The sequence below is a fragment of the Delphinapterus leucas genome, chromosome 18 (assembly GCF_059928025.1).
Source record: "Delphinapterus leucas isolate spDelLeu-1000000601 "Yukka" chromosome 18, BTC_Dleu_Yukka2, whole genome shotgun sequence".
Taxonomy (NCBI): domain Eukaryota; kingdom Metazoa; phylum Chordata; class Mammalia; order Artiodactyla; family Monodontidae; genus Delphinapterus; species Delphinapterus leucas.
The window spans coordinates 67,726,698-67,753,539 of NC_143146.1; the positions used below are offsets into that span (position 1 = coordinate 67,726,698).

The 26,842-nt window shown below is 35.4% G+C and overlaps 1 protein-coding gene across 1 annotated transcript in view; it reads right to left on the reverse strand.

The window, feature by feature from the left end:
* The window catches only part of NBEA (neurobeachin), a 620,750-nt gene that overhangs the window by 92,642 nt on the left and 501,266 nt on the right, over nucleotides 1-26,842 (reverse strand). Inside the window, exons 42-45 of the mRNA XM_022574654.2 lie at nucleotides 26,723-26,840; nucleotides 26,297-26,399; nucleotides 19,724-19,839; nucleotides 7,848-7,960 (exon numbers count right to left, since the gene is read on the reverse strand). Of these exons, the coding sequence (XP_022430362.2) occupies nucleotides 7,848-7,960; nucleotides 19,724-19,839; nucleotides 26,297-26,399; nucleotides 26,723-26,840 (450 nt within the window). The remainder of the gene's footprint in view (nucleotides 1-7,847; nucleotides 7,961-19,723; nucleotides 19,840-26,296; nucleotides 26,400-26,722; nucleotides 26,841-26,842) is intronic.

Here is a 26,842-nt window from a genome sequence, read left to right on the forward strand (position 1 = left end):
TGTCCTTAGTGTAGGGCGTTTAGGAAAGGTGGAGGGCACCTAGGAGATAACTTAATCACTAGGCTTTTTAAAAAAAAAGTATATTCTACCTAATGATTGTAGAGAAATAATAGGTAAGAAATGAAAGGAAATAGAACCTATGTAACTAGTGCAATTCATCATAGGGTTGTGGGGATAAAATGAGAAAATCTATGTACAATGCTTAACACGATGCCTCGCATGTAATAATACATGTCAAATGTTGGCTATTATTGTTATCATTATCCCAGAAAAATTCCTAAGAAAATTAGTTTTAAATATCTTAGTGAAAAGTAACCATTTTTACATAGAAACAATGGAGGTATAAATAAAATAAAGTATATTTACAAAAAAACAATGGAGGTATAAATAAAATAAAGTATCTTAAATCTTCATTTGTCAGTTCTAAAAGTTTTCTAAATGTTAAGTAGTAGGATAATGATAAGCCCATAAATTAGTTTCGAGATCATCACTGCTGAATATTCCGCTTCAGCTGGGAAGCCAGGTTAAAGGAAACTGACTTTGGTCTAATTTTGCCACAATGATGCTATATTTTAGATGTGACATGTGGCCGGTAAAACAAAAGCGTACAGGGCAGGCTCCCTTTTCCTTTCTATAGTAAACTAAAAATGACTGTAAACTCAGGGTATGGGCCAGTTCTTACTGTCTTTTTGTCTCCAGTGACTGGCACAGAGTAGCTGTGCAAAAAATGCTTGTGTAATGAAAGAATAAGTGAGTGAATAAAATTATTAATTTAAATAAATCCAATTTTGAAATTGGTGCCCTTTTGCATATCCCCCCTTGCAAATTATGCCCTCAGCTTGGATTATTCCATGAGTTTAAAACAGTATCCAGACTTTGCCAATTCATACCTTGTCTTAAAATAGCACTTATCCTTCAGCATTGCAATAGAAGCCAGCCTAACAAAACGATTTTCAAGTTGGGTTCTATGTTAAGGCGACCTTCAATGTATAGTTAGAAAAAAATTCATATTTGGCAGTAGGATTTTTGGCAGATGGTATATAATTAAATTTACACATTCACATTTTTGTCTTCTAATAAGTTTTATATCATCAGAGTCAGCTACCAATACACTTAGTAGTTTTGCCCGTTCTTCACGTTTTGTTGTTAAAACTAAAGCATTAGGTAAATTATATACTAAAGCAAATAAAACTAATTTCATTTTAGATATTGTTAATTTATGATGAGAGAGAAAGGTAAAATGACTGTAGAAACTTGCATCACATTGCCGAGTTGAGGTAAACCCTTTTCTACGTGGTATGTAGGCGTTTGGCAGTATCAAGGGTGGACAGTTGAGAGTATTCACACTTCAGTGCATCCAGTTGCATTATCACATTTCCAAGCCTCAAGGCATTATCACTTCCTTTTTTTAAGTGGCATAATAATTTGGGAAAATGGTTATGCTTATCATCATCTGTCAGTCAAACAACTCCTGTGTTAACAAAACATATTTTTTCCATTCAGTGAACGGGTGTTGTGTGTGTGATGTCCTACGCTCATGTCAATATTAGTAAGACTTGGCTTTGTGATGAAACTATTTCACTTATCAGAGGGCATGACTGGGAAATAGGAAAATTCCATTTACACTTTAATGAGCAAGGGGCTGTGCTTCATGTCAAAGTCACGTAACCACTGTAATTTCAGAGTAAAGTTCATATGAGCGTATGTAAATAACTGAAGCAGTAGCATATATCATGTTTTAAGATAGATTTCACCACAAAATCACATCTCCATGAGGAAAACCTGCATAAATTGGGGGAAAAATCTCTATACCCACTGGTGGTTGAGTACTGAAAAGATAAGTCAATGACAGATTGTTTCATTAGCTGTCCAGCATGTCAAACAATACATATGACCTCTAACCTGTACATGTAATGAATAAAACTTGAACTTGTGATGTCTAATCAAATGAGGGGTCTAATAAATTTTACTGATCAGGAAATTTCATTGCTCCTGTGCTCTTCAACTGTTCAGTTAAATGGGCAAAGGAAGGAGTAAGAATGTTATAAATATAATAAAATATTTCATCTAAATAAATTTCATCTAAATAAATATTTCATCTCCAGTTTCAATAAATGTTTAATTTAACTTCAATAATTTGATGTTTAAGGTTTTGGTAACTTGGAAATTTAAAGAGATGAAAAAGCAATTATTTATTGCATGAAAAATATTTTATATTTTATTAAAAGTTGTTGCTTTTAATTTTATTAAAACAAAATTAAATTGATCTTTTTCACTAGATTTTTTTCAATCACACCAAAGGTGAACTGTCAACTGACAATTACGGAACTTTGTTTTGTAGCCCCCAGTCACTGAATGCCACTGTGTGTTGGACATTATACTAGGTGCCTTACCTCCATTAGGCACAACAACTCTATTTTGTAAATACTATTGTGTTCAATTTAAAGAAGAGGAAACAGAAGTTCAGAGAGCTTAGGAAACATGCCTAAGTCTGTACAGCAGGTGAGAGAGCTACATTTGAACAGAGGTGACATTCTTTTCATGTTCTGTTTACTACCTCTCCTTTTTTTCCTCTCAATTTTAATAGATACACATAAAGAAAAACTGAAAAGGTTTGATAATTCTAGGATTAACCTTTCCCAGCATCCAATACAGAGAACAGAAACCTCCAGGATTCACCTTCCTCTGTAACTGAGAGCTGAATGCTTGCTGTAGCCCTGACTGTAGCAGGGACTTTGTGAAGAGCAAGAAAGCCATCTCCAGCTCATATCGCCATCCTGTCCATGGCATCAAAGTCCTGGGGAAAGTATGTCTGGGGCAGAGACATTATCTTTATTTACTTTGTTTCTCATTTTTGGTTCTTATCTGCATAATACTATAAGAATATTGCTACTAATTTTTCCAACATTCTTTTGTTAAGTATTAGATGCTGCTTAAAATGAAATAGAAAGCCATTGCTTTGTCAGTATTGTCAGAACGTTTTGGGGAAGTACGTAAGAAATGCATGTAACAGTTGAATTACGGACCTAGATCAGATATGGGAAGAAATAGATCCAGGAGTAGCTAGATGTTTAAAACCCTTATGTACCCCTCTCATTTGCTTCAGTGAAGCATCCAGGATTCCTCAAGAGACAGCTCCTTCCTTTGCACTGAGGGTGGATCTGGGTTTTATGAGACAAGCAATTTGTAGCATAGGGGTTCTTTAAGAAAATGAGCATAAAACTATGAACATAAAATTAGGGGCAAGGGATAAAAAGAAGCCCCTGAAACTTGCGGGGCTTTGAAGTTTAAGCCTGATTAGCTTAATTTATTATGGTAAATTTATCTCTGACTCCATTGAATGTCATATATTATAATTATATGTATGTAATAAACAACCTACTGCCTATTGGTTTTTTCCCTTTATAACCAATGAACATTCCTTGACGGTCAGGACTCTGAAGTCCTCTTAGCACCTTGCAAAGTTCCTTTTACATAGTAGCTATGTGTATACAAACCTGTAATTTATTTGCTATTACCTAGATTATAGAAACTATAAAGAAGAAACTTTCAGATACAGTATATTTGACACTTTATAATAGTGAGTTGTTTGTTGCTCACCAACTAACCCCCGTATCTTTCAGAAACAGGAATCCAAATTTCCTCCGGTCAACTCTTAGCCTAGTGCATGAGGAGACATTTTCCGGGATTTCTGGGAAAGGAAAGTTTCTTTTGTCTTCCATGTGAGCTACTTGGTGAGATGCTCTCTCTTTCTTTGGATAGTATGATGTGAGGTCTGGAACTGTTGCAGCCATTCTGCTCCTAAAAGGGGATTGCCGGGAGCTACTGGAGGCCATCCAGCAGAGGGTGAGTGTGAAGTCCACAGATAGGAAGGCAGAGAAGAACAATGGAAAGAACTTTGCTTGGTGGCATTATCTGCATCACCGGAAATAAATCTGACTGAAAACTAAACCTTCCTCTGAATTTTTTAGTTGTGAGAACCAATGATATTGATTTATTGTTTAAGCCAATTGCTCAAGCTGGGCTGTCTGAAATATTCATTCAAAAGTCCTGATATAACTAGAATTCATAAAGCTAATTTAATGCAGAGCTATAAAGAAAGAGAAGTAATCTTCAATTTGTTTAGGACTGTACATTTCTTAACTTCTTAACTTTTATGCAGTAAAGAATATAAAAATTATCTGGGGCTCCAAATGTTGTTTACTAAGACAAATTCTAGAATTACTCACTTAAAGGAATTATTACTTGGGTCCTAATCTCTGTTTAGGAAAAACTTCTTTTGTTATTGGAGATCTTTTAGAATGTTTCTGGTTAATAACATCATTAAAATATTCGAAATCTCCCTTGAGTTTCTGAAGATTACCAAACTCTCCATTAAAAATTTCATTTGTAGTACTGGTTGTAACTACAAGAATTTCATGTGCTTCTCAATGGTCAACTCTTAATAATATTGCATTATTAGCAGTTTTTCCTTCCAGTTATTGTATTTCAAATGTCATTTTTCCCATTAGGCATATAATATGATATATTTTCATACATTAAAAACTTGTTTATTAATGATTTTTATCAGGACAGTCTCGGGTTTCTAGCCCATTTGTAAGAAGTTCCTATTAAGAAATTCAATGAAGCATGGGAACAATGCAAGAGTAATTTATTAACACATCAAGAGGCTTTAATTTGCTACCATTTTCCTATCATGTTATTCTGACAGAAAATAAAGAACAAATTGCTAAAGCATGGGACATAGCAGAATTGGAAGAAAAGCTATCTATCTTTAGAGAACCATGGGTTCAAATGTTCACAACATGAAGGACTCTATGTTTGCAAAAGCACAGTTAGTATTCACGTTGCCTAATTTATTTAGGCTGTCTGTTTACCTCTTCTATTTATCTAACACTAAACAAAATTAGGAGAGCACATGTGGGTCAGAAAGGGAAAAGTTCTGCCAAAAGGCATACAGATTAAATAGATCAGCTTTAAAAACCTGAAGAATGTTTACATATTCTAGTTACTTTAGAAACAGTGACTTCCTCATTTAATTTATCTCATTTTTTCTACATGAATAAACTAAAAATCTATAATTACTAGCAAATATTTTACCATATGCCTTATATAATCTATATTAATCATAATGAAGGCCATATTTTCTTTGGTTGGGTTAGTGTTTCAAGAACATTTGAGTCCAAATGTCTTAGTGTACTTGAGCTTGCATTTTCCAAGCTGCTACAGTCCCCACTATACCTACTGTCATAATGTAGGCCTCCCAGATTTCTGGTAACTATCTGGTTTTTTCGTCTCAGCTCTGGACTGGACTTTTTCCAAGATGGCTCAGATATGTTTGTTTTATTAACTCCTGTACACTCTTCCCCCTAATACAGTGCTTGACATACAATAGCAAATCTGTGATAAATATTTGTTGACTGAATGAATGACTGAAAGAATGAACACATAAATGGAGGAAGAAGGGAACTTTGGTCTGTAGGCTTCCTTTCACCAAGATATCCCAGTTGATTTCAAAGAAAAAGGACCTTCTTCCCTGTTCTACAAATAATCTAAAATAGCTACAGTGGTAGTTAGCTCATGAGGTTTTAAGACTACGTATCATGCTACCTGAGAATCTACACTATACATGTTACTGTGTGTATATATGTATATATATAGTAGTGTCTAATATATAGTGCCTATTGAATTAATGTTAAATAAAACACATGTAGATAAGATTTTGTTAAAGAACTAGTTTAACAGTTTTCACCTTCATATTGATAAGTTAGTTTGGTTTCTCTTTACACCCAAAGATTACACCTCAACCTTAGCAATTCATGTAAAAAATTCATACCATTCTAATCCCATTACAGATACAGCAGCATATATTTATGATCATTATTTAAAATTTGAAACACAATTCAAAGTATATAGCATATAGATGATTTACTGCATTATATTTATATTCATAGCTAATGTTGATATGCTAGGTACTCTTCTAAGTTTTTTATACTTATTAACTCATCAAATCCTCATAACAACCCTACTATTATTGTCGCCATTATACAGGTGAGGAAACTAAGGCAAAGAGAAGTGAAATAGTTGTCTAAGGCCCCAAAGCGAGTAAGTGGCAGAATTAGGATCTAAACCCAGGCAGTCTAGCTCCAGAGTTCTTGTTCCTAACTGCTATTTATTGCCTTTCATGTAGTTCTCTATAAATATAGTACATTCTTATTTAATTTTTGAAGAAAATGATTTTATCTTATTTAATTTTTAATTTTATAATTTTAATAATTATATTATTATATAAAATAAGAATAATTTTAATCTTATTTAATTTTGCTTCCAGAGGGCAAGCCTTATGAATTACAGTGCTTATATCTACCTAAGCCTGAATCCTTATTTGCACATAGTAGATGGTTAAAGATTTTTGTTCAGTTCAAATAACTGTTCACTGGAACAATTACTATATTTGCAACCATATTGAAATTCACTTGCTAGCATTTTTTTTTTTAACCAGCTGTGTGACTCTCAGTAAGATGATGGCTAATTGATTCCTTAGGTCCCTTGAGTATCTATAATAGCATAGCTAAAATTAGCAATGAGCTAGCAAGTTTGATAAGGCAGTCACATAAAATATAAGAAATAGAGAGTGAATGACAGAGAAGAACATGCAAAAATTAGTATACAGGCTTCAAAAACAGGCTAAGAAATATTCCACGTGTAATAATAGCTCATATTCAAGAAGTGCTTCTATGTTCCAAGTACTATGTTACATTCTTTAAATGCACATGTCATTTGACCTTCGCAACTGTATGAGGTAGGACAGTATTATTCTCGTATTACAAATGGGGAGATTGAGGCTAAAAGAGAGTGGCTTCTGGTCACACAGCTAGTAAGCAGTGGCATAGAGAACTTCAACTTAGGTGGGTCTAGTTTTCAAAGGCAAGAAAAAAGGCAAGAGAAGGTGTGCAGAGTTAAAAACCATTTGTGGGATTAATTTTAAATTGCTTGCATTTCATGCTTCCCTGCCTTGCAGAACTTCTGCTGCCCTTGTTCATGAGCTCCTCAACTCTCCCCCAACCACAAGCATGTGCCTATATGCCTTTCGTGCTGCTGTGGCATGCTAAACCAGACAACTAAGGAGAATAGAAAAGGGAAGGAAATTCAGAGTGAATGGCCTGAGGCTTAATATGGCTAAAGTATTGATATAAACTTTAGGGCTTGGCTCTGATAGTAGCTGAGGCTAGAGAAAAGCTTTTGGGCCTTAGTATCTAGTTTTTCACTGAATTTCAAAGAGCTTAGTATCCCACTTAGGTTTCTTCTCAACAAATGAGGCGAACTAACCAGAAATTCGCTTCTTATCCTTATCACCCATTGTGTATTTTTTTTCTTGCCATTTTTGGGCCAAATCTTCGCTCTTTTATCTTAACAGACCCTTGATAAATTATTGTGCCCTACTTTCTTTCCAGTATCAAGCTCTCCTACAGTAGGTGTGTATGTATTATGGTCAAGATAACATGTCTTATCACCGAAGAAATACACCACAGAAATTACTGGCCAAATTTTGTACTAATTTCAAGTTTCTCGCCTTGACCTTTAAAACCTAGGATATCTGAACAACCTCTTCTTACATATGCTCTTTCTCAAATATCCATTTCATTTTGCCATACTAGTACTGATTTATCTTCTTGTAGCTTAATTCCTATGCTAATCATTGATGAAATTTAGATTCTGACTACAAAAACAGAAGACATTCAGGTTTACTTTCTTACAAACATTAATTGAACATATATACTCTGGTAGAAATGCTTTTAGAATATAGCCTTACGAAGAAAATTGACTTCTATATATTTAAAAGTTACCTTTGATAGATCCCTGAAGTTTCCTGGAAGAGTCAAATCCAATTCTTCTGATTCATAGTTTGTTAATACCCACGGAAACACGGGGTATTGGTTCAGATCATTATATGTCCGTCCTAGTAAAGAAAAAGATAAATGAAAATCTGTATACACTAATTGCTTATCGAAGTGTTCCTGTCCTTCTAATAGATGAGGCAACTATTGCATTGCAGAAGAAAAGTAACTCTTTTGTTTACTGAACTATGCCTTTATTCAATCAAAAGCACTTATAACAATGTGTTTCAAGTGAACTCACTCAATAATAATTAAGAAGTGAGTAACTAGAATTACTTTTTTAGAATGTAACTTGTGGTAGTGATTGCTAGCTGTTCGTCATAATCAATTTCTCTCCTTCGTGGGCTAGACGACATTTCTCAGGCTCCCTTATTAGTAGCTATGGCTGTGAGACTTAGTCCTAATCTACAGAATGTGAGCAGAGGTGGTATCTGCTACTTTCAGCCTTGGTCCTCTGCAGCTTGTTGCATAGGTGCTCCGTGCTCCATCTCTCTTCTGCTGACTATGATGAAGATGCTATTGCCACCCTGGAAGCAGAGCCTGGTAAGCTGGGGTCCCTGAAAGTGATCATGGAGGAGGTCACCTGCTGGTCTGCACGCTTGCAGATTATGTGATGGTGTTCTACTATAACTAGTATATATCCAGAATTCTATTGCCAGTATACAGCATACTACATTGTGCTTCTATTAAGAATCAATGTAGAGAATTTGCAAGTTAACAGAAGTACCCTGAAGCCAGTACGAAAAAGCACCGAGGCAGATGTTATGCACATTTTTTTCACTCCCTTAAGTTCATGAATTTTCTTTTCGTATTATGTTGTTTCACTTTAGTGGAGAGCTGCTGAATGTTAGGCTGAATTTTTTTTTTTTTTTTTTTTTTTTTGCGGTACGCGGGCCTCTCACTGTTGTGGCCTCTCCCGTTGCGGAGCACAGGCTCCGGACGCGCAGGCTCAGCGGCCATGGCTCACGGGCCCAGCCGCTCTGCGGCATGTGGGATCTTCCCGGACCGGGGCATGAACCCATGTCCCCTGCATCGGCAGGCGGACTCTCAACCACTGCGCCACCACGGAAGCCCTAGGCTGAATTTTGTTTGTTGGTTTTCGTTAGTTTTTGACAGAATGACTTAAGCATTTTAGGTAGGACACTGAAGCCCGTGGGACCGTGGCAAAGCTTAGGGAGAGCACAGGGCTGGCTTACCCTGATAAACTGACACTGAATAACATATGATCAGGTGAAATTAAGAGGAGCAGTATTAAAGAAACAGGGTCCAAAGAAAACTTCCGTTGGACAAGACTGTTTTTTTGTAAAAATGCATTATGAACTGATCACAGGACTTTCTAAATTTCCATTCAAATCCATACAAATTAGCAATTTCCCTGATATTAGTGATATGATTTCATCTTGTGCTCCTTGTTGCACACCGTGTTAGCATAACAGTAGCACAGCTATGCATACATTATCTTATTCGTCATCAAGAACTGAAATTAAATGATACCTACCTCTTGTAGCAACTGGTAACTGTGACTGTGAAATAAAAAAAAAAACAAAGCAAAAAAACCCCCATAATCTGAGGAAGAACTAAATCTGCTACTATTATAAGCATGAAACCAAATTAATTAATTCACTCAGTAAACATTTTATTCGGTGACTATTTTATCTGTTTCTTATATGAATCTCTGCACTTTACAACACAATTACTTATTGTTTTAAATATGTAAACTAATGTGGGTGTATATTATAAATGTAGGCAATTGATAGAAAGCAGAATGTTGCTTCCACTCTGCATTTCCTGGAGCAAGGTGAGAGTAAGGTTAGGGCTTCCTCTTTGTTCTCTGCCACAGCACTGTTGCAGATGTGTTCTAGCTAATACTTGTCTGCCTCTCCACTAGTCCATAAACTCCAGAATGTAGGGTTTGAGTTTTTTAAAAAAAAAATGCCTCTGTATATTGGCATATTTTGTTTGTCCAATAGATATTTGTTGAAAGAACGAATGCATATGTGATAAAAATGCGATAAAATGAGAGCCAAATTTTAAAAGATGAACAAACCATAAGCCAAATAAAAAAGGAAAATTGCAGGATAGTCTTGTTGGAGGAAGAGGACTATGCCAAGGCACAGAAGTACACATGAGAGAGAGCGGCCTTGTGAATGTGCGTGTTAAACCACCAGACGGAAATATCTGTGGCCGACGAATGCACCTGCTTTATGTTTGTAAGTCTACTGTGATGAAAAATAGTGATGAGAATTTGGAGCCTTTTAACTACAGTCTTTTGTATATGAAAATAGACTGCTAAAGCAGTACCACTGTAAAATGCACAGTGTAAAATTCTAAAATTTTAAATTTATTACTGAGAGTTTATGTTAACCTAGGACACCTGATTACTCTCAGTGTTTTTTCTATGCATGTATATATACAGAGAGTCTAGACTGGCTGGGCAGAGCTATTTCTGGGATTGTAAGTAGGACCGTGGCATATTTAGTGCTCGGCCATTTTCTGGGTTACCATTCTACTTAAAAATCTATAGATTTTAATGAAAAAGAGGTCTTCCAATATATGTGTATTTTAAGAGAATAATTTGATGTTATTTATGTAACGTATTTTCTATTACTTATGTAAATCAATGGCTGAAAATTAGACATAATAACTGTTTTTAAATTTTCTGATGAAGTTTCATAACTTAAGGAAAAACTGTCAAACTAAAATAAATAAAAAGCCAATTTACATTAACTCAGTAACAGCATAAAAATAGAGACTATACTTGAAGACACTAGCCTTTCACTAGAAATGATTTTCTAATTAAAGAAAAGATATAATGCTATTTTTGGAAAAACTACAAAGAAAGGAAGGTATCTTTAACATACATACACACACACACACACATACACACACACAAACTGATTGCTGTCTACAGTCACAGCTCATGGTAATTAATCTATCCTGCATTTTTTGTTAATTCACTTTTAATAATCTTTGGAAGATTCTTTAAAAATAAATGCTTAGAAAAATTTAGTAAGTTTTAAATTACTAGAGCTTTATAGCACATTTTAAATCTAACAAATACAATCAACTATATAAACAGATGTTCTGACAGTTACATTAAAACCTTTTTATATAAAACTTTCCACATAAAAGCTTTGCAACATGGACAGTTAATATATTATTTTTCATTTGAATTAAAAATTCACAATGTATTTAAAACTCACATGGATGAAGTTGGTACTCTGGGATTTTGCATTTATAAATTTTAGCCATGAATTAATATTATTACTTTAATTATTTTACTGAACACCTTTGTGAAATGAAAAAAAAAAAAACCCTGCTGTGTACTGAATTAACCAAAAAAGTGAAATATTTCCAAAATAATATCTGTTAAGTTCTGGCACATCTACGTACTTATTAATTTTTTTTAGGATAATTGAAATTTAGTAAATAACCTTGTGCTGTTATTTCCTTTTCCAGCAGTAATAGGTGCAGAATTTTTTTTACTAACTATGCTTCTAAGGACTTAACTTGGAAGATGAATATTAATTATCACAAGCCTATGACACTAATCTACTCAAACAATAAAAGTGAAGCACAGTAAATGAGATTTCAGAAACACTAGATATGTTTCTTCGTTTAAAAAAAAAACTTTTAATTAAACCATCCAATTTAATGTTTTTATATGGCACTTTAGTTTTGAAGGTAAAGTGATCTAGAGACAGCTGACAAAGAAATTATAACTGCAATTCCTTGGTGAAAATGTTAATGACAGCAAAATATTGTTTAATTAGATGATTGCAGCATCTGGATTAGCACTCTTTAAGAGCGATGTTCCTGTGCTTGTCTGCTTCTTCGCACTTTACAGACATTTTGTCATCTCTAGGTCATTAGGAAAGAATTTTTAATGATTTTTCTAGAAGCAAGCAGTTCAAGTTACATTTAATTAGATGACAATAATAAGCCCAACACATGCAGTAGCTAAATATATACATAATTAACCAGGGAGGGCTTGTACATCACAGAGTAAAAAAAGTAGAAAATGCTAAACAGGAGAAAAAGGTTGGGGTTGAGGAAGCTGTGCTGAATTCATTAGCCGATCATATGAAAAACAACTCAAAAACCTTTTAAAAAACCTCCCAAACCTAACGGGATCATTTACACTAAGCTATGTTAGCAGTCAATGTGCTATTTTTTTTTTTTTAATGTAAGAATGCCAGATTTTAAGTCATGTTCATAGTATTATCTAATAAGGCGTAAAATAGGCATAGGCTGTATCTTTTGGAACACAATAAACAGAAATTAGGTCAACTCTGGAAATTAGAGGCTGAACCCACATTTTTAGTTAAACTCTATGCATCACTAAAAATCTTCCAAAACTTAATGCTCTTCAAAAATTAAGAAAACAAAACCCAATTGTTTCAAAATAGTTAAATTATACCACAGTACTAAGCTAGACTTTCATGCAGTTTTTAAGATCATGATTTCAAATGCTATTTAATGAGATGGAAAAAGAAGAATGAACGTGTATGTGTAGCAGATTCCCAAAGATTACCACACACAGAAAAAGAAAAAAACAGAAAAATCACCAAAACGTTAATTATGATATTTATGGCTAGTCTTCAAGTAATTAAACTTTTAAATTACACTTTTCTATATTTCCACTTTCCTATAATGAGTATTTATTAAATATATAAATATAACAAAAGAAAGGCCATGAAAAAATTTATGGGCCTTTAGGTGTCCTCTCAAAACAGTATGTTTTCTGAATATTTGACAAGCTTCTTTTACTATGTAAAGTATCTTTACAAAACTTACATACATATAGGATAATGTGTTTATTTATATGCTCACAGGAGGGTCTAAAAATCTACATACTGTATTGTATTAATACTAGGACACTGCTGTTGTATGCTTTGTAGAGAGTCTTATTTTTAAAAGCAATTAAAAAGGAGAAAAGACAAATTGGCCAAGTATGAGAGACCTCAAGAAATGGAGAACAAGAAATGGGTCATAAAATGTATTTCACATTTCATGTTAAAAGAATATTTTGGAGAAAAAAGTACATCTGAGAGGGTAAGAGAGTTACTAGAATATTTTTATTGAAAATGTGAATTTATTAAGCCACATTGACCTATATTTTTAAAAACCAGAAGCCAGAAGCCAGAAAGGGTTGCTTCATCTTCTCAATCAGATTCTATTCTATAACTCTTCTCTTTAATCCAGGAAATTTAAAGCATCCCTCATCCAGCAATTCTAGTGAATTCACATAATCGTAAAATCATGCAAACACAGAGCATAAATATTAAGTCAGTTCAGTTTGATGAGCATTTATCAAGCAAAACTTTGACCTCATAATCTTACTGGAAAGAAGAGATACAGACATAAAATCCAAGGATGCATTATCTAAGTGCCAACATGGGTGGCACAGACAGCGCTATAGAAGGTGTGAACGCTACAGGAGATTAAGACAATTATCGTAAGGTAAATCTTTTAAGAATATATGTGTGAGGAGGTGGTTCTCAAAGTGCAAACCTTGGACCAGTGGCATCAGCATCACCTAGGTACTTGTTAGAAATACAAATTCTTGAGGCCCACCCTAAACCTACTGAATCAGAACCTGTTGGTTTCAGCAAGCCCTCCAGGTGATTCTGAGAACCACTCTAACCTAGATGGGGGGATGGTGGTTGTGTCACCCATGTCATGGCTGGTGGCCTTCTCCAGGATTATCCAGGAGTTGCCATGATCAGAAGAAAGCCCTTTCATGCAAGGTCATGTCTCCTTTCCAGGAGTCTGCATCCAATGACTGCAAAGTGGAGGTAATGAAGGCCTGGCCGCCTTGTCTCAGGGCAAGACACCTCTGAAGGGATCTGCTGAGGCCTTTGCTGCAATTACTCTGGGGTTCATTTTTCTCCTTCTGCCCGCTTCTACTTTCTTCACTCCCCTCACAGATGTTGATCCCAAGGACACTCTCCAATAAACTTCCTGCAAGCAAATCTCTGCCTCAGACTCTTTCTCTGGATCTGAGACCTAGGTGAACACAGTACTAGGGTCTACGTTAGAGATGATAATTCCAGGCCCAGATCTAGTACTAGAATATGCCTGTGGACAAAAGTCATGATGGTAAATAAACTTCAAAAGTTCTTCTGATGAAATATAAATTAAAAATGTCTAAAAATCGTTAATTGTTTCAGTCTTAAAAGTAGTTACAGATTAAGGCCAATGATTGGAGGTGAAATTGAATGGTGCCATGATATCCTGAGGCAGTATGGTATAGTAAGTGAGTGAAGCTCTACAACCAAACTACCTACATTAGAATCCTGACTTCTTCACTTACTAGCTCTGTGACTTGGGCGAGTTATTTAGTTCTCTGCACCTCATTTCCTCATTGGTGAAATGGGGATAGGAACTCTGGGGTTATTGTTAGGGTTAAATGAGTAAATACACATAAAACACTTAGAACCATATTTGCAACACTGTAAACTGCTCAGTAAACATTAACCATTATTTGCCTTTTTTTTTCTGAATGTTGATATTAATATTAAAGAACTGTATCAAAAAGAAATGATAAAACTAAACAAATAATAAAAAGGTTTTTCCTGAATCTTGATATTAAGAATAATTAAAGAGGGCTTCCCTGGTGGCGCAGTGGTTGAGAGTCCACCTGCCAATGAGGGGGACATGGGTTCATGCCCCAGTCTGGGAAGATCCCACATGCCGCGGAGCGGCTGGGTCTGTGAGCCATGGCCGCTGAGCCTGCGTGTCCGGAGCCTGTGCTCCGCAGCGGGAGAGGCCACAACAGTGAGAGGCCCGCGTACCGAAAAAAAAAAACAGTAAGAAGAAAAAATAATAATAATTAAAGAAATGTTTAAAGAAGACTATGATAAGATATAAGCCAACCATTTCTTGCCTTTGGATTACCCAGGAAATTAAATATAATTTGTCAATAAGAACACTAACATTCTCTCAAGAAATGATAAATCTAAAGTTTCAATCAATTGACTTATAAGTATTTATTGAACAATAACTGTATCCCTAAAACTGTGCTATGAAACAACATGATCATTTAGTGGAACCCAGGTTAGTAAAAGTGGTATTGGTACAATTTAACATCTTTATAGTTCCCTTTATTCTAGGAACCTTCAGAGTCCTTTCTTTCGAGAACTCTGAAAAGTGTTCCATTAAGAGGAGATGAATGGATATATAATATTCTCCACAAATCAGGAAAACAGACAATTCTAACTGCTTCCTAAATAAGTACTCAATCATGGCTTTGGTGAAGCTTCTCTATAATACCATCACCCATATCTTTAATGCTGGTGCTCAGTATAAACTGGCACCCCTACTTAGAACTTCAGGATGATGGCAAAGGAAGAATTAGCAGGGATACATATATTCAGGGGGAGTACCTCAGGGTATTTATATTCATAACTTTTTCCAATTTGTCATTCTACTTCTGTATGAAGGTTCATTTTGTCTGGATAATCATCTACGTATGACAAAATTCTTAGAGTTCATTTAAAGCCCATCTTTTCTATGAGGCCTCCCTTGATTAGACTATTTCATACTAACCTTTCACTTCTCTAAACTTTCACTACAGTTAATGACACTTAATCACATGCTTTCTTGTATGTTCTAGATGTTTTCATATGCAAATCTTGTTCTGATAATTAGATCCTAAATGGCTAGAGCAATGATACTCAAACTGTGCATGAGAACCACCTAGAAGGCTCGCTAAAATGCAGAGCTGGGCCCCACTCAGAGTTTCTGATTCAGCAGGTTTGAGGGGTCTGAGAATTTGCATCTCCAAGTCCCCAGGCAATACTAATACTGCCAGTCAGGGGACCACACTTTGTCAACCACTAAACTAGAGCATATTACAGTGACTTCTACTTTTTATATAATGACATCGTGCATTAGATCCTTTACTTACTTTTTTTCTTTGCCATACCTGCTGTCACTACTCTTAATCCAATTTTTGCCTCCACATTTTTTTTCCCCCCTTGGAGTGGCTTCTGCTTACTTTCCAGTGAATTTGTACTCATATTTCAATTTTCAACTTAAATGTTGCCTGTGAGAAGCCTATGAAAAGACTATGAGAAGCTTTTCCTGTAAATGTAATGCCTTCTGGACCTAAGACTTCAAGTAGCTTTGTATATTTTCTCATTATAATAATTACAACTTTTTGCTGGAATTGCTGGTGTACATGTCTATTTTCCTGACTATACTATGACCCCTTCAAAGGCAAAAAAACATACTTTGCTTTCCTCTGAAGTGTCCGTGTGAAATAGAGTGTGTGGCACATAGTAAAGTGTTCAGTAACTATTTATTAAAATGATGAACAAGTTGATTTCATATCTAGAGTCCTGTAAGGCTCTCCTAACAGCTCTCCCTAACTTTAAGGTATTTTATTTCTGATTCATGCCATATATAACTAGCAGTTTAATTGTCCTGAAATTCCATACCGCATTGCCTTCTACTACAGAACTGTACAGACTCCTGGATTCAGGCTCTTCACAGTCTGGCTCTTACCTATAGCTCCAATAGCATCTCCTATTATTCTCTGCTACAGCCAAGAGATGATACTCATGTCCACTGAACACATAACACATATTCAACTGGGAGAAATTTGTAAAGCTCCGCTCTTTTTCTTCTCCTCAAACACATTCATAAAATTTCTGTACTCTGCTTAGCTCTGGCAGCATTCACCATTTATAGCACTTATTGAGCACTTACCATCAGCTGTCTTAAAATGCTCTCTTATGCATTTCATTCACCCATCTAGTTATAAGCGCTCTGAGTTCCTAGTTCCTACCTTATACTTCTTTTTATCGCATTGTCGACAACAGACAGACTTTAATGTTTAGTTATAATCATTGTAAAGAAAATACCCAATAAATTCTTAAAAGAAAAAACCCAGTGGTCTATATATTTTTTATGTCACAAAATAAAACAGACCCCAAGTACTCAAAAGAAGACAGGAAGACAGTCAAATTCCCCTTACAACCTGCGTGTTCTGGCTCAGAAACCCACCTGTCTCAAACAGAAAAAAAGCCATGTCTATACTGCTCAGGGGCAGCTTTTAGAAGGGATCATGATGTTATCTCTACCAGACTGCAATCTTTCTAGAGATAGACAGAGAAACAAACCCCCAGAAAGCAGCAGGCATGAAGTGGGTGGTGGTTATAGGTGGAAGTATACCACATTGTGGGAAATGTGGCTGACATGAGTAAAAGGCAGTGAGAAGGGATGGAGACTAGAATAATCCTTTAACACAGTGAACTAGATAACACTCCGTCCAGAGGATAGACAGAGAGAATTCCATCTTAGAGTAGCAGAACCTTTTAGTAAGAATACCAGCTCCACTGGAAACTGAACTACAAATGAGGTACATCACCCTGTCTTCCAGTGTTAATTCCAAAAGCTCCAAAGGGGTAGCACAGTCAAGGAAAAAAAAAATCATGTGCTTATCTATGACATATGGTAGACAATGAGTCTTGATAGATCTTTCAAGATAGATAATAGAAAAACCTAACAGAGGGAATATGGAAGAATACTGCAGAAGAATGAAGAAAGAACATTATCCTGAAAAATCAGGTAAAGATCCATGTAGCTAAGAACAATATACTGTATTAAAGAGAAGAAAATTTTAATAGAGTTGAAATCCTTCCTAATATGCAAAAGTATATGGACTCCAAAAAATAAGCGTTTCATAGTAATATGGATTCTGGTAGTAAATTGTATTGACAAAGATAAGCAATGAATGAGAAGTAAATTGAGTTAAAGTTCTTATTTTGCGTAGGAGTGGTTTAAAATGTTGATTCATTTTTGAGTTCAAAAGGAAGAGAAATATATTTTAGAGGATTTTTTAAAAATTTAAACATATCAATATTAATTCTCTAGGAGAATTAATAGCAAAAAGCCTATGTTCTAAATCACTAAAAAAAGTAGGCAAAATTTATTTATGTGGCCAAAGACAAACAAAAGAATGTGAAAGGCAAGAAAATATTGAAAGCAATAGTATAATACAAGATGATATAAGACCAAACATATCAGTTACTAAAACAGATGGAGAGACTTCCCTGGTGGCACAGTGGTGAAGAATCCGCCTGCCAATGCAGGGGACATGGGTTTGAGCCCTAGTCCAGGAAGATCCCACATGCTGCAGAGCAACTAAGCCTGTGCGCCACAGCTACTGAGCCCGCCTGCCACAATAACTGACGCCTGTGTGCGTAGAGCCCGTGCTCCACAACAAAGAGAAGGCACCGCAATGAGAAGCCCGCACACCGCAATGAATAGTAGCCCCCACTCGCCGCAACTAGAGAAAGCCTGCTCAGCAACAAAGACCCAACACAGACAAAATTAAATAAATAAATAATTTTTAAAAAGACAGATGGAAACAGATATCAAACATGGCTACTGAAAGATTTAAAGTACAAGATAGAGGTAAAACTTGAAATTCCACCTATGCTCTAGGACACAGAGTTGGCAGATCTGAGATTCTATCCCCTTCACTTTGGTAATGAAGCTTATGCTACATCATGCTGTTCACCTAAATATGCTAATGAAAAGGTTCTTTATATTTCAGATGTTTAAGTTCATTCTATCTCTATATGTAAATGTGTTAATTAAATAGTATAACACACTTCCTTTATCTTTGAGGAAGTAAATAGGTTTCTTTAAGATATATACATTGTATACACTGATATGTGAATATATATGAAATATGTCATGAAGATATATGTATATAATGGAGATGTGTGTATAAAATACAGAATAAAATTAATATATGTAATAAAACAGTTCTTTGGTTGTAGCTCTAGCATCCTATTAGCAAAGGAATTAACATTACAATATGTATTAAATGATTAAAATGCAAAACCATTTCAAGCAACTTTTTTATCCCTTTTTGTTGACAAATAAAATTCTCTTGTCTATGTAATATACATCTATATCATCCATATTTAATATATGCCATAGCATCCATATTCACACATATATGATAGATTAAAAAGAAGAATATTACAGTTATCCTTTTAAGCAATGATTCAGAGAACAGGGCTCTCAATTCATAGTTTTGAGCATTCATTCAAAAAAGAACAATGATCATAGGTAAGCATATGCATTTATGTAGTTTTAAATTCATCCGATTGTAAAAAGTTTTTGTAGAGCCTGATTTACAGAAGTAAACTCTTTGTAATTCAACATGAATAAGGGCTTTGGAGCTTAATTTAGTAAAAAAGAAAGAGGTACTTAAATCTCATAGAGAGGTTCAGCCACTGACAACCACTGATTTAGCAGAAAAACAAAGCCACTACCTTCTCTTAATTTACAAGCATGATACTGCTGAGGTTGATGGCAGTTACTCATCATTTAGAAATGTAATCTGATTTTATATTTCCATTTGAAGATTTTAAGAAAAAAAAGTGCTGTAACCCAATCATGCCATAATCCAGGTGACATCTGTACTAGGCAGAATCCTGTTGTTATTCTCCTGTCTAGCTGCTACTGCTGAGAATGACAAAGTAGTGAAATTACATTTTCCCATTATTATTTCCAGACACTCTCTGGCAATGGTTTGTTGACTCTAATAAACCGTCAGACAAAGCTGTCAGCAAAGGAAATGGCAGAAGGAGAGCAAGAAAAAGCCTCTTCAACAATAAATGCACCTAAACCTTGGTACTAGCTTGTATAGTTTCTGATAGCAATTTAATGTGAGTGCTTCAATATTTATTCTAAGGCTGTATTTGAATTCTAAGGCGAACAATGCATTCCATCAAGTCACATTACCAAAGATTTTTGATGAACATAAACATATTATGAGATTAAAGAATAAGATGTCTTACCTGCTATAGTATTAAGAAACATCAAATATTCGAAGTTTGAAATTTCCCTTCTTTGCCAACGCTGAGTCATGTTGGAAGATTTATAAAGCTGTCGAGGAGTGGCTAGTGATATCCTCCTAGCAATTAAGCAAACCATAACAAAAAGTCTCTTTTAACTCATGACTTTTAAAAGTCCAATAATAACTAATGTATTGATTTGATATTATTGAATTTGTGGTTTATCTTTCTGAGATAAATTACAAAATATATTTTAGCTGTAGATATTAGCAATATTTGAAAAATCTGTTATAGAGAAGATATATTTATTTACTGAGGATAAACCAATATGAAAGCACCTATTGGTATAATATGGCTCCAAGTGGGTATTTTATAAGTCAATAACAAAAAAAGGTGAAACTATGCTCAAAATAAGTCAAAGTAGCTTTTGAACACTACAGCAAACATACTCCATACTACAAAGCTAGGTAGACAGCTAGGTAGCTTAAAGGCATTTGACTTAACCCTTATATACTTAATGCTGCCACTGAACCTTCCACGCCTGCCTGTGCCACACGTGCACAGCCTCTAACCACACGACACCCATCTCCCTATGAGGTCAGAAACAAACAACTGGGAACTTTGAAAATGTACAAATTCATAAGGGACATAGGAATATCGTAAGGGAGTATATCAGGATAATTTGTGTAAATTATGAACTTTTGAAGGTACAATGTGTTCCTATAAAAAATAATGAAAGCTGGCTGTATTTGTAGAAGTATGATAAGGCTAACTGAGTTTCTAAAACATTCATCACTTAAAATAGAAGTTCCCAAACTTTTTGTATTTATGCCACCTTTAGGGTCTCAGGAATTTTTTCATGGCGCCCCTAGCCCAAGAGAGACACCTAACAGTTCTGTTTATTACGTAGTTAGGTCTAAATAACAGAATACTTGAGCCTTAACAACTTAGTAGCTGTTTGAGAATATAATACTCAAAAATTGAAAGAAAAATAATATTTTATTTCATTCTTAACTAACGACAATTACTTAACTAAAGGAATGTATTGCACACCTGTTGGTCACTGCGCAACTTAAACCTTGGAATCATATCTGACACCACCACCTTCAATGCCTGTTCCACATGAATTTTCATGCAGCACTTTTTTTTTTTTATTACCAGAGCAACCCCTATAAACTAGTTTCACATAGCTAAGATGGCATCAAAAAGAATGCAAGAATGCAGTCCTATCAAATGTTGAAACTTAGAACTAACTCAAGCTAAGAGTTTGTGCAGCGTCTAATAGATGTTGTTGTGTTTCCCTAAAAAATATTAAATGCCCTGCAGTAGCCCTGAGAGTGCACTGTGACATCTCAGGGCTCCATGGTGCTTATTTTGGGAACTGCGGACCTAAGACTATTTTTGTCACCCATGTATTATTACCATATGTTTCTGTTCACATGGGATCTTAATAGGCATGGCAGGAGCTAAGATATATGTTAGTTGAGGTAAAGGAGGGAGGAAAGAAGAATGGGAAGAAACTTGTTATCTCAAATTCAAATCTGAATTAAGAATTTTAAAAATAATTATGTGTAACTCAATGTTTAAAATATTAACGTAACATGTTGTAGCAGCCTGGTCACATATTAACATTTTTGAAGAAATTTCCTAGTTACATATATTTGAGATAATAGATCCTACTGACTCCATAAGAACTACGTAAGTCTAATGATTCACTTCATTGCAATAGTAAAGGGTATATATATTTCATACTGCAATTCCATAATTCAGCGTACTTTTCAATTAATTGGTGATATGATTTTCACAGGGCTGCTTAAAGGGCTTCCAGATTTTGATCCATACTGGCACCACTTTTCAAAATTTTCCAGATACATTCTCATTCATACAACTATTTATGTTATAAACTTTTGCCTTGATTCTGACTTTGTCATGCAACATGCTAAAATATTTTCTGAATTATCAAAGAATAAACTATGTTTATCCAATTTTTATTTGCTACTATTATAATTATGTGCTTAGTCCAACTTTTGCTGGACTACTATCATAAGCATGTTCTTGCTAATCTGACTAAAATCCTTACCTGCAGCACGTGCTTAGCCTGCTAAAAGCAATGTATATAATAAAGTTGTACATTTATTTGTTGACATTTTAAACCTAGACAACTTAAGAAGAAAATTGCTGATCTGGAAATAATTCTGAGCACCAAAAACGCTCAAAAACCAAGACCAAACAAATCCCGATAAGGGGAAATACAAGGAATCATGGGAGAAAGTTATCATGTCATTCTTAGAGTATGCAGTGGTGAAGAAAAATATGGGCAAACGAAATGAATTTAGAAAATCAGATTACTATTAGCAAGTTCAGGGAAAGGATCAGCTTCTCCTGTTTACTGCTTTCTCTTTTCTACTATAAACTCACTGAGAGCAGGAACTGTTTTACATACTGTTATGTCCTTAGCATTTAGCAATGCTTGACCTAGGGTCTCAATAAGTGTATACCAAATGACTTGAATTATTGGACATCTATCCTAAAATTAAAAAATGGCTAAAGAGAGATGAAATTCAAAAAAAAATTAAATAATTCAATCATAAGGAGAAGCAAAATGGGAAACAGTAAATCAGTAGGGCTATTCAAAATATCCTATAAAAATTTACATATTAGAATGAGGGTAGTTGGTACATATTTGGGCTACGGTAAAATGCTTTTAGAATTGGGGGATAAGAAGAAGATAAAATTGCCCTGTGGAAAAAAATATTAAGTACCATAACAAACGGTGACCATTTAAAATCATTAACTCTATGTATGCAACCAGGTATATTCTTAGTAAGTAAAGAATCTAACTAAATCCAAAATTTATTGATTGTAATGACTGTCTGAATAGAAAATACATTAACCAAATAATGGCAATCACTATGGAGTCTAGAAAATGGTCAAGTTTTTTGTCAGTATTTTTCTTTTGTTATGCAGGGGTAAAGGTATTGTTCTTTTGACCAATGCGGATCACTTTGATAGAAGACACAAAATAGAAATTAAGAGAGTGGGCTATGATCTTGGGCAAGATAAGTAACTTCCCTAACCAAAAATTTCCTATCTGTAAAATGGGATAAGAATACCATTAAGAATCCACATTAAGGGGCTTCCCTGGTGGCGCAGCGGTTGAGAGTCTGCCTGTCGATGCAGGGGACACGGGTTCGTGCCCCGGTCGGGGAAGAACCCACATGCCGCAGAGCGGCTGGTCCCGTGAGCCATGGCCGCTGAGCCTGCGCGTCCGGAGCCTGTGCTCCGCAACGGGAGAGACCGCAACAGTGAGAGGCCCGCGTACCGCAAAAAAAAAAAAAACAAAAAAAAAAACAAAAAAAACCACATTAAGAACATGGTTGTTTTAAGAATTAAGGGCTGAGAGCCCCTCTGCCATGTGAGGACACATTGAGAAGGTAACCATCTATGAACCTGGAGTTGGGATCTCACCAGACACCAAATCTACTGGTGCCTTGATCTTGGACTTTCTAGCCTCCAGAATTGCCAGAAATAAACATCTGTTGTTTATAAGCCCAAAACAAACAAACAAAAAAGAATTAAAGGAAATAACGCTTATAAACTAAAACACAAAGTATAGTCCCTGGCACATGGAGAGTGCTCAGCAAATGAGACCCATGGATATAAGTTAAAGGGGCATTCATTAGGCTATGCTAGTTTAGTGGAAATATTCCTTCTGTTCTAAATTTTTGGAATGCGATCTCTTCGGTGGGCTTGCCCAAAAAGTGGCCTAAATGATATGCGAAGTCAATTTTCTGGCAGTATACCTGCTTTGGAGTTTGATCATTTTTGTTTGTTTCTAAAGCAGTCTCCTATGGGCTTAGCTTAGAGGAAGTACCCTAGAGTTTGATAAATTCTGCTTTAAACTGACAAAACCCAATGTCAAAAAAACAAAGCAAAGAATGGATCCCTTGGTGATTTTACCAAGATACTCTCAGCTGGAAGGTTTCTACTTGTAGGAGCCAGGCATCATTGCTTTCCTTTGACAATTCTCTAAGTGTAACAGGATCTTACATATCACACACACATATATTTATACAAGTATGTGTCTACGTCTATTTACCTACCCACCTACCTACCTACTTCCTCACCTACCTACCTATCTATATCTGTGTATGCATGCATGTATGTGTATAGTGTATATGTGTGTTCACTGTTCACAAAGTGCCTTCATTTTATGATCTCAAGACATTCGTAAAACACCTCTTTGCAAAGATACTGTTCCCATTTTATAGCAGATGAAAGTGTCATTCCCCTTGCCTTATGTTATTCATTCTTTCAACATATACGTATTGAGTTCCTACTAAGTATCAGGCTCTATCACTGCCAGTTGTATCGGGTCTAAGCCTAGATTCAGTGTTCCTCTTACCCCCATCTGCTACTTCTAAGTCTATATATCACATGAAGTATACAAAACTGAATTTTTAAGTATTTTATTAGGAAACTAATAATGAGTTGAGCCTTTGGGGGGAAAGCCAAGGGGACAACAAAAGAGTGTTTTAAGATAGAATTTCCAAACTTACTAAACATCTATTTTGTTTCCAGTTTTTCTATCAAGAAGAATGATCTTCCAAAAATTAAAGAGAGACCAAATGTGGTTAAAAGGAAAATAATGTTCATAGAAGGTAAGGAATATAGTACAAGAGCTTCTGGTTGTTTTTAATGAATTCAGGTCTGGACGAGTCTAAGAGTACTAAAGGAAATTAGAAGACTCTATTGGTAATCTTGGAAGAATCATGATCATTGAGAAATATGCCAGGAGGCGGATGATTTTTTTTTTTTTTTTTTTTGGCAGTACGCGGGCCTCTCACTGCTGTGGCCTCTCCCGTTGCGGAGCACAGGCTCTGGACGCGCAGGCTCAGCGGCCATGGCTCACGGGCCCACCCGCTCCGCGGCATGTGGGATCTTCCCGGACCGGGGCACGTACCCGTGTCCCCTGCATCGGCAGGCGGACTCTCAACCACTGCGCCACCAGGGAAGCCCAGATGGTTATTTTTTAAAAGGAAAAAGTTAGGCCTATTTGTGAGTTCCTAATGTCAATTCCTGGAAAAATTCTAGACTTGATTAAACAATTTGTAAGTACTTGGGAAAGGAAGTAGTGATTACTATGAGTCAGCTTAGATTCAATAACAAGTCTTGCAAAACTAACTTCATTTTCTTTTTTTGACAGATTGAATGCATTTTTCTTTTGACCTGTATTTTATATAAGTACTTCATTATCTACTAATGTCTTAATTTAATATTGTCATTCAACTAGCAAATATCCTAGGCATGTGCATACACGTCAGTGAATCGGTCTTACACTGTAAACTTAATACGAGAATAGATACTTTGTAATGCAGGGTAACTCCAGTTGAGTAGCACTTAAAAAGCACCTTTGCAATTAGGCAGTGTGCTAAGTATTGTAGATTAAAAGATAAATGAGACACAGTCCCTGTCTTTTACATGTCTGTAGCCTGTTTAAGAGAAGATAGACAAAGATTAGTTTTCTCTTCCATGCATGCAGTGCTCTGCAACAATTCCCAGGGACTTAATGATCTATGTGGAAGACACTGTTGCTTGTCTGTCCAAAGCCCACACAGAAAATGTATTTTTTTCAGGTAGGAAGTGGCAGGGAGTTGAGATATATTTCTCCTTGAATTCTAGGGGATGGTTTGGCTTCGTGTTCAGCATTCAGTGATTGTTTTAGGGGCAGGAAGGTGACCCCATTCTGGCCAAAGGGACCTGAGATAAAAATTGCTAAAGGCTTCTAAATATACTCCGTCCTAAAACACAGAAGTTCAAGAAGAAATCCTTTGTGTCTTTTTCCTACTTGAAGGCAGTTGTGTGAAGATGTGGTGTCTGGAGCAGTGGTGGTTATTTTGTGAATATGAGGCCAACTGAGAGTCCTGACATCACTGAACCTCTGAGCCAATACTAGCAACTCCTTCTTAACTCCACATCTTTCATAAAGCAACCCCCCCGAAGCAAAACCCTTATTGCTTAAGCCACTTTTAGTTAGGTATTCAGTTACTTGGAGCCGAAAACCAGCTAACTGATATTAGTGATAAACATAATTACTATGTTTTCTACTTAGAATAGTATTTTTCAATAAAATAAGATTTCAAAATAATGCTTTTAAAATACCAAGATGAGAGATTTAAGAATGATTAAAATCACATCATAATTAATGACTATTAATCTCAAACTCTGAGAGTTTTATTACTTTAATGGAGAAGCATTTATACATAGCATTTATAAAAACAATTTATATCTTTTGTAAGGTCTTCAGCAAAAATGTCTTAATTATGTGCCAGCTATAATATGCAATCAACTTTTTTACTTCCTCATTTATATATGTGTTAAATAAAATTATGCCCTATTCTGTCATTCTTAAAATAGCTGTTTTCATAACCTCTTTCCCTACAAATGACCTGCAGAGGAAGACAATTCCTTGATTTTCAAAATAATTATAGTGGTATAAACTTATTTAGATTTCCGTCATATTGAGATTGAAATATGTTAACAAACCATAGATAATGTGTAATGTGATATAATTACCTGGCTTGCGGCAAACCATAGCTGGTCCCTACTCCAACCCGAGGCAAGCTATAGACGACTTTTTTTACTGTTGCTTGATCAGGGAAATTAAACATAACTGAGGCTGTGGTAAGAAGAAAAAACATGATTTAGAAAACCACAGGAGAGCTAACCATCAATTTCAGAAATCATTTCAAAGTGCCCTTCATGATTTATTGGTAAAGGTAATGAATCTTCATGGAAAATCAGATTTCTGTGTAACTTTATCCATGAGAAATCTAGGATTAATGTTTTCAAGCAAATTAATTCTTTTTGTATTTTTACTTTAGCGAGGGCATATCAAAGAAGGAAATAAAACAAAAAAGTATCAAGTCAGTATCACACCATGTAAATGAATAACATCCAAATACGAGCACATTTTCTTTCAAAATATTTAAGGGGACTTACTTCGGTTCGCCATAAATACTTCCAAAGCAGTGTTTTGTAGAAGATAACGCCTTGAAAATACAGCTCGTATCTCGCTGAACATCCATTTTCCATGAAGTCCCTCAGTGTATGCAAGAACCT